The sequence below is a fragment of the Choristoneura fumiferana genome, chromosome 10 (assembly GCF_025370935.1).
Source record: "Choristoneura fumiferana chromosome 10, NRCan_CFum_1, whole genome shotgun sequence".
Taxonomy (NCBI): Eukaryota; Metazoa; Arthropoda; class Insecta; order Lepidoptera; family Tortricidae; genus Choristoneura; species Choristoneura fumiferana.
The window spans coordinates 14,873,952-14,882,650 of NC_133481.1; the positions used below are offsets into that span (position 1 = coordinate 14,873,952).

The 8,699-nt window shown below is 35.8% G+C and overlaps 1 protein-coding gene across 1 annotated transcript; it reads left to right on the forward strand.

Annotated features, from left to right (window-relative positions):
- The first annotated feature begins 229 nt into the window (after window positions 1-229).
- Window positions 230-8,408, forward strand: LOC141432163 (WW domain-containing oxidoreductase-like). Its single transcript, XM_074093626.1, has 7 exons — window positions 230-624; window positions 937-1,174; window positions 1,807-2,075; window positions 2,642-2,821; window positions 3,855-3,969; window positions 5,148-5,288; window positions 5,901-8,408. The coding sequence occupies exons 1-7, from the start codon at window positions 536-538 to the stop codon at window positions 6,129-6,131; spliced, it is 1,263 nt and encodes a 420-aa protein (XP_073949727.1). The 5' UTR covers window positions 230-535; the 3' UTR covers window positions 6,132-8,408.
- Window positions 8,409-8,699: the final 291 nt, after the last annotated feature.

An 8,699-nucleotide genomic window follows, 5' to 3' on the forward strand; every position in this document is an offset into this window, starting at 1 on the left:
GTTTATTACATACACGACTAAATTTATGATCCTAAATGATTTAGACTCCTAATTTAGGAAAATGTAAAAAAGGAAAATTGCCTTTATTGCTTTATTGCTTTTCAGATAGAATGGTATACGGTGATTCCTATACATTACAATACTCTTTGCGCCTCACGCTACACTAGCGCCTCTAGTGGCGAATTCATACGCGATAGCCCTCATTGACATTGACATAAGATTGACACGTAGTATCTCTTATTATGACATATACATCACAGAGTACTTTATTATAATATAGGGGAAGTACATACATATACATATTCCATTTTCTTCGTGTTTTTACTGTGTTTGTTTTATTAATAGCAGAATCACTAAAAAAGCTTGAGGAGCCGCCTTTTCCTAAATTTAAAGTGAATTGTATTTTGTATTTTTAAGCCATTTTGTTTTCATGTAAATATGTTACGCCGAAAGCAAATATCTGCTCTAATAAATCAGTGAATAATCATCTATATCATATATAGTATATCTAATTGGACTTTATATCTCTGTTATTATGCATAATTTGGATTCAGATAGTGAAGATGAGCTACCTCCAGGGTGGGAGGAGAAGTCCACTGAAGATGGGAATGTCTATTTTGTCAAGTAAGTTTAGAAACTAACAACAGTTAAACAGTCTTTATGTATCAAACCATACAACTGACTTTGACCGTTAGGGTGGTAAAGAACTCTTTTGACCAACTATACAATTATTATAAGTTCAAACTACCTATAATAATATTCCTAAAATTTTAAGGGCTTATGTAGTCACAACCATCTATAATAACATTGAACTTACAGCAATATTTGATTAATAAAGATGTTTAAATGTTATACCAGTGTTATTTTGGTGTATAAGATTGTTTTGGGACTTCTTTCTTGGTTTTTCGTATGATTTTGACTATATTAACATTTCAGTACCTGCACAACAAAGACTCAATGGACTCACCCTCGCACAGGATGTAAAAAAGTTATCCCAAAAGATCTACCATTTGGCTGGACTAAGCATATTGACGAACATGGGAAGACCCTGTATGTCCAGCAAGAAACAGGGAACAAAACTTATGTGGACCCAAGGCTGGCATTCGCTAAAGAGGAGAAAAAACATGTGTATGATTTCCGACAAAGGTTTGATGGAGCTTCTACAGCATTTCAAGTAAGCACCAAGTTAACAGCATATTTTAAAAGTAATTTTACCTGACTGCTAACCTTCCCCTTACTACAAATAAATTTTATGTATCCAAATGGAGTAGGTATATATAATTAAATCTTAGAAAAACCCTCTGCTTGAGCGGTGGTGCTAAGCGTTGAAACAAAAGACGGTTGCATTGCCAGCCAGCGGCCTGCAAGGTTGCATGAAATCTCTTTGCAGGCCGCTAGAGTGACTGCGCGCAGGCTGCCGAGTCACAGCGCCTGCAGCGCAATACTTCTCAACCTATTATTTGTAACACAACGTTAATATTTCATGTCATGTTTGAGAAAAGTTACATTGTAGTTTTTAAGTATTGTATTTGTAATTATTTATTTAAAAAAAAAAAATTTTTTTTGCCTTTCTGCTAAGTTTCTTGCGGCGCATTCTTCTTGGCAATAATGGTCTTTCCGAAAGTGCTGGTAGTTTAAAAAATGAGGTGTAAAAGCGGTGTAATAAGCGGTATGAGGTGTAATTGCGGTCTATTTACTGAATAAATGATTTTAATTTTGTTTTTTTTTGTTACTGGTCCACTTATGATAATTCGGCTATTGAAATGTACTGCATTACATACTAATAACATTTAAAATATTTTTCAGGTTCTACACGGTGTAGACTTATCAGGGAAGTATGCGCTGATCACTGGCTGCAACACTGGCATTGGGTATGAAACGGCTAAGTCTCTGGCAAGGCATGGGTGTAAGATACTGATGGCCAATCGTAACATGGAGGCCACACAAGCTGCTATAGAAAGTATTGTAAGAGAAACAAATGCTATGGAGGAGAATTTAAAAGCTATTCAGCTGGATTTGGCTTCATTACAAAGCGTTAAAAAGTGCGCGTTAGCTGTGAAGACCTTGTTCTCAGAGTGAGTATGATACGTCGAAAATAATGTCCCCCAAAAAGATAGACGGATGACCTTTGCTTAGGCCAGTTTCACGGTGGATGCAGGCTGCTTCTAACCGGATCAACTGGAGGTTTATCCAACAGTGGATGTCCTACAGCTGATATGATGATGATGAATGAATTGATGATGGTCATTTTAAACTGTACTTTGAGATGAGTTGGTTATTATTATTTCCAGTATTTGCTAGACTTTATCTGGCTGAAATTTCGGGATTTTAGTATAGTAGTACTCGTAAATGGTCGTAGGAATTTCCAAAAATTACTTTGTAGTTTTCATTGACGTCACGTAAAAGCACCTGTTGCAAATTTCATGCCTCTTATCCTAGCGGTTGAAATTTCAGGATTTTATTCCGATCTGGGAATATTGGGATAAAATGTAACCTATATTAAAAATAGTAAATTTCATCTAAACACTTCCAGCCATTTTTGCGTGAAGAAGAAATAAATAAATAAATTACTTTGTGGTTTTCATTGACGTTAACGGATTGCTGTCTTACTATAATAACAAAAACTTTTTTTACTTTACAGCCACTTAGACATGCTGATACTAAACGCAGGAGTGTTTGGCGTGCCCTATATAGAAACAGAAGATAACTATGAAACTACATTCCAAATAAACCATCTTAGCCACATGTACTTCGCCATATTGTTGGAACCTTTGCTCAAGAAGGGTTCTAGAGTTGTATTTTTATCTTCAGAATCCCATAGGTGAGTTGAGACTCTTGCTACCACGGAAGAATAAAAACAAGTGGAAGTGCTATGTAGGTGCAGCGTGCGTGCCACAAGTAAGCGGAGGTACGTTTACTCTATGCCAGTCGTGTTCAACATTGCGTAGAGTAGTTCACGTATAGTAGTTTCGCGACATTCCTTGTTTGTTTTACAGTAATTATGCTGTATTGCTCAATTCTGGAATGTAAAAATGATAGCAGGAAAAAAACTTTCTAATGGAGGATTACCTACGTCATCGAGTAAGCGTACCGCCCCGCTTACTTGTGGCACGCACGCTGCACTTACATAGCACTTCCACTTGTTCTTATTCTTCCGTGGTTGCTACACTAGGTTTTTTATTCCCGAACTCAAATAAAGGGTTAATAAAGTCGATGTGTATTGCTTCATTTTAAAATTGGTTGTATCGTTTTTGACTTTGAAAAGAACGTGCCGGGAATATTATTTGATTATTTAGCAAAATTTAGCTCAATTCGGAAAGAAGGATTTGTGACTTATGAAATGAATCTTATGATAATCACAATAGATGGCACCACGCGCCACTTGGGGTATGCAAGCGATTAATGTTTTCGGGTGTGTTGGTTGAGGATGATGTGATACAGACAGTTAGTATTCAGTATTCATTTATTTGGAAAAAACATAAAACATAAGACTTATAAATACTAGTACTTACAGAAATTATGCACCCTGGTAGGGTATGAAATTATAATCTAATTCTATTATATATTATATCTAGTAGCATACTCGACGCGTATAACTATGAGATGCGGGTTCGAATTCCGTCCAGCAGACCCAAAAACTTTTCGCTTTTTTCCAGTGTCAAGAGTGAACAGACAGAGTTATTTTTGCTTTTATAATATTAGTAAAGCTGGCCAACATTTATTCTTTTCCTATTTTCGACACTATGTAGAACCTCTCGTCTTCCACTTTACTGACACAGCAGTAATAAATAAGGCATGTGACCCTTACTCGTAATCAGGTTATTTTTCAGATATACCAAATTTTTATTTTTCAGGTTTGCAAATTTAAAAAATACTTTTCTGCAGCAAAATTTATCAATGAACAAGGATCAATACAGTGCCATGATGGCTTACAATAACTCCAAACTGTTTAACGTGATAACTGCGAAGGCAAGTATACCTACATAGTTTTATAGGTTTTGCACTTTATGCTCATTAACAAAATATGGATTTATTATTTATTTAAAACTGAGTGGTGCTAGATCTCTATCTCACCTGATGGTAAGTGCAGATGAGGCTGAGGAGCTCACTGGTTCTCTTACCGCCTATTCACCTTGAATAGCCTCAAGGCATGACTTGCCGCCAAAAAAAAATTCTTTAAATTTTTCGTTGATATGCAAACCCTATTTCAGTAAAATTAAAGAGTTAACTACGCAGAATGTTTATGTCTATTTTTATCTAATATCCGCGAAACGACAGTCTTTAATTATGTAGGTATTGCAAACAATGTTTGATAAATGATAATTTCACAAACTATTCATTTCACAACCACTTCATATCACAAAATGATCAATTGATAAATATACTTTTAACAAACTTGTCACTTTAAAAACACACCATATGATAAATCGTCACTTAAAAAATGTCCATTACCCAAACAATTCATTTTACAAAACATTAATTTATAAAAATAAAAAATGATAATTTGAGAAACTAGTTATAAAACAGGTTTAAATTGGTAGCATTTGGTTCTCTTTGCTCATTTTTGTTTAGGTCGCAGTTCTAACCTAACCAACTTTACTGGCAGAAGTTAGTTTTTCTTAGGGTCTCAGTTCTAAACGAATCTATTTCTTAACCAAGTTAACCTGGGCTACAGGCACTGGTTTTGCCAAATAAAAATAATAAATGAATAGTTGGCCAAATAATTATTTGTTATATTGATGGTTTGTCAAATAAAAAGTTTGTGAAATGATCAATTTGTGAAATCTGGTGTTATAAAACGATTAATTTGTCTTGTGAACCAAAGTTTGCGAAACGTTGTTTGGTAAACGAATATTTGTTGAAAATATTGTTGCCAAATGATTGGATATCATTACCCCTCTGTTAAATAATCTATGCTAACTGCGATTGTGTAACATGACAGTTAACCAGGGCTGACAATATTTATCGCTTTAATAATTTATTATATTTTTACGCATTATTTTGTAACACGTATTAAGATGAAGCAAAGTGCTTTGTGTCTATGACCAGAATATTAGCAATAAGGGTGGAGTCACTCCCCACGCGTGGTCGAGCTTATTTTAAGAATAAATTAGACATACTTATATCATATCTCAAATAATTTACAGATTCTCAGCGAAGAATGGAAAAGTAAAGGCATATGTGTCAACTCATTGCACCCTGGAAACATGGTGTACACAAATTTGAGCAAGTCGTGGTGGCTGTACAGACTCGCTTTTCTGTTTGTGCGTCCGTTTACTAAATCTTGGGTAAGAAAATCGCTAATATTTATGTTAATCATTATTTTCAGTAAATTAACAAAAAAATATTAATTTCATTATCAAGCTAAGACTCTCATACAGACCTAGGGGCAATTTTTAGCTTTCCGTGCACGAAGGGTCCAAATGAAGGCCAATTGCTGTCACGTGTCCGTGTGTCTGCTTGTTCGTCGTCTGTTATACAGATTTTACAGCCAATTGGTTAGAGTAGTCTTAGATAATTTAAGACAGTAAAGAATAAGCATCTTGTTGACCCAAAGCCATACACATCGTCTTTTTTTTAATGGGTTCCTATACTTACCCCATGGAGTGGGATATCTTTGTTCAGAGCTCGTTGAGTAGATCCAGAAACACTTACCTACTCTATTTCTTCTAAAAAAAAAGTTTGTAACTCTACTATCAAGCTTACCCAACCAACTGCGCAAATATTCTGTGATAACTTTAATGCTGCGTTTCTCTTGAACCAATAGAAAAGCTTCATTTGCCTATCTCGCTCCGCTCAGCTGTTTCTAGTAGAGCTGCGCTGAGCGAGCAAAGGTAAATAGAACGTGTAAATCTCTGGTAGCAACGCAGCCTTAAGCACCTAATGCTATTCTCTTCCAGCAACAAGCGGCAGCAACGACAGTGTATGTTGCAACAGCAGCTGAACTGGAAGGCGTGACGGGCTTGTATTTCAACAACTGCTTCTACTGCGAAGAATCTGCCCTGTGCAGAGACAAGGAAATCGCCAACGAAGTGTTTGCCATGTCACTGAAGATGATAGAACAGCGAGTCGGCCCCGATAATATCCAAAAATATTTGGAAAAATATAACGTTAAGCAAGTTAAATTGTGATAAATAGTGCTGTTTAGGGTTCCGTACCCAAAGGGTAAAAACGGGACCCTGTTACTAAGACTCCGTCCGTCTGTCACCAAGCTGTGTCTATCTGAACTGTGATAGCTAGACAGTTGAAATTTTCACAGATTATGTCTATCTGTTGCCGTTATAGCAACAAATATTAAAAACAAAATAAAATAAATATTTAAGGGGGGGCTCCCATACAACAAACGTAATTTTTTTGCCGTTTTTTGCTCGATAATAATAACGGCAACAGGTAAACGCTTGAAATATTCATAGAACATTTAGTCGTATATTCACTTTAAAAATATATATGTTGTTAAATTATTATAAAATAAATATTTAAGGGGGGCTCCCATACAACAACGTGTTATTTTTGCTAATGTCTAAATGTTGTATAGATAATGAACCCTTCGTGCGCGAGTCCGACTCGCACTTGGCCGGTTTTATATAATAATCATTGTAAAATCATGTATATTTTAATAAATTATGTACAGATGTAGTGAATAATGTTTTGCCATTGTATTTTGTCGGATAAGTTCGTATTTATCTTGTTTTCTCAACTAGCTTCAGTAAGCTCGTGCCATCGTATTTTGTCGGATAAGTTCGTATTTATCTTGTTTTCTCAACTAGCTTCAGTAAGCTCGTGCCGTCGTATTTTGTCGGATAAGTTCGTATTTATCTTGCTTTCTCAACTAGCTTCAGTAAGCTCGTGCCATCGTATTTTGTCGGATAAGTTCGTATTTATCTTGTTTTCTCAACTAGCTTCAGTAAGCTCGTGCCATCGTATTTTGTCGAATAAGTTCGTATTTATGTTGCTTTCTCAACTAGCTTCAGTAAGCTCGTGCCATCGTATTTTGTCGAATAAGTTCGTATTTGTCTTGCTTTCTCAACTAGCTTCAGTAAGCTCGTGCCATCGTATTTTGTCGGATAAGTTCGTATTTATCTTGTTTTCTCAACTAGCTTCAGTAAGCTCGTGCCGTCGTATTTTGTCGGATAAGTTCGTATTTATGTTGCTTTCTCAACTAGCTTCAGTAAGCTCGTGCCATCGTATTTTGTCGGATAAGTTCGTATTTATGTTGCTTTCTCAACTAGCTTCAGTAAGCTCGTGCCATCGTATTTTGTCGAATAAGTTCGTATTTATCTTGTTTTCTCAACTAGCTTCAGTAAGCTCGTGCCATCGTATTTTGTCGGATAAGTTCGTATTTGTCTTGCTTTCTCAACTAGCTTCAGTAAGCTCGTGCCATCGTATTTTGTCGAATAAGTTCGTATTTATGTTGCTTTCTCAACTAGCTTCAGTAAGCTCGTGCCATCGTATTTTGTCGGATAAGTTCGTATTTGTCTTGCTTTCTCAACTAGCTTCAGTAAGCTCGTGCCATCGTATTTTGTCGGATAAGTTCGTATTTATGTTGCTTTCTCAACTAGCTTCAGTAAGCTCGTGCCGTCGTATTTTGTCGGATAAGTTCGTATTTTTCTTGCTTTCTCAACTAGCTTACTGAAGTTTACTAAAGCTAGTTGAGACAGCAACATAAATACGAATTTATCCGACAAAATACGATGGAAAAACGTGATGAAATAGATGTAAGTCAGACCATGACGCTCTAAAATGGCTCGCAATAACGCCTAAAACTTCATTTAAATTACATAGTTTTGTTAATAAATAGCTTAAATTAGAATCATGAAATCATAACGTATTGCTTCTCTCATCCACTCAAAGGTTGACTGGTAGAGATACCTTAAAGGGATAAGTCCGCCTTTGTACAAGTATCTCAAAGTTTGTCAATTGTATCTTCTTAATTTTCTTATGTACAATAAAGAGTTTACATACATACATTATTTTACGTTATGGAGTAGGTATACTTAGGTCATCAAGTGCAACGTTTATCAGTGGTTATTGGTTGTGATGCGGTATGGGCCCATATGTTTTAATCTTAATTTAAACTAAAACTACAAACTTAGTGATTTTCACCTGTGAGCAAAAAAACGACTAAAGGGCTCACTACGAAATTCGAAAATCGAAGTTCGTATCACACCATCCCTCTCACTCTCGTAGTAAATAATATTAGCGACAGCGGGATAGTACGATACGAATTTCGATTTTCGAATTCGTAGTAGCCCCTCTGTTTAAGCTATGGGAGGAATGTAATCGGGAGGGAATTCAATTATATTTTAACCTATTTATATGTGTATTGGCAAAAAGGTGGGAAACGGTATTGGGATTCTTGTAATATATGTAAACATTTAAACAATTATAGGAAATTTATAAAATAAACTAGGTCGTTTTATTACCTACTAGCCTTACCTGCGACTCTGTCCGCGTAGAATTCATTTATCCCTATCCCGCGGGAACTATGTGATTTCCCGGTATAAAAACTGTCCTATGTCCTTCCCCGTAACTCCAAACTATCTGAGTATCGAATTTCATCTAAATTGTTTCAGCGGTTTTGATGTGATGGAGTAACAAGCAAACAGACTTACAAACTTTCGCATTTATAATATTAGTGGGATATGCTAAATATTAACTCAAATTTCAGAATCAGAGATCAGAAAGACGCTGAATCGCAG

Excerpts from the sequence above, each read along its gene's own strand:
- LOC141432163 (XM_074093626.1), top strand. The coding sequence starts at position 536 with ATGCATAATTTGGATTCAGATAGTGAAGATGAGCTACCTCCAGGGTGG. Across the intron at positions 625-936 it reads GGGAATGTCTATTTTGTCAA|TACCTGCACAACAAAGACTC; the intron begins GTAAGTTTAGAA and ends TTAACATTTCAG. Across the intron at positions 2,076-2,641 it reads GTGAAGACCTTGTTCTCAGA|CCACTTAGACATGCTGATAC; the intron begins GTGAGTATGATA and ends TTTACTTTACAG.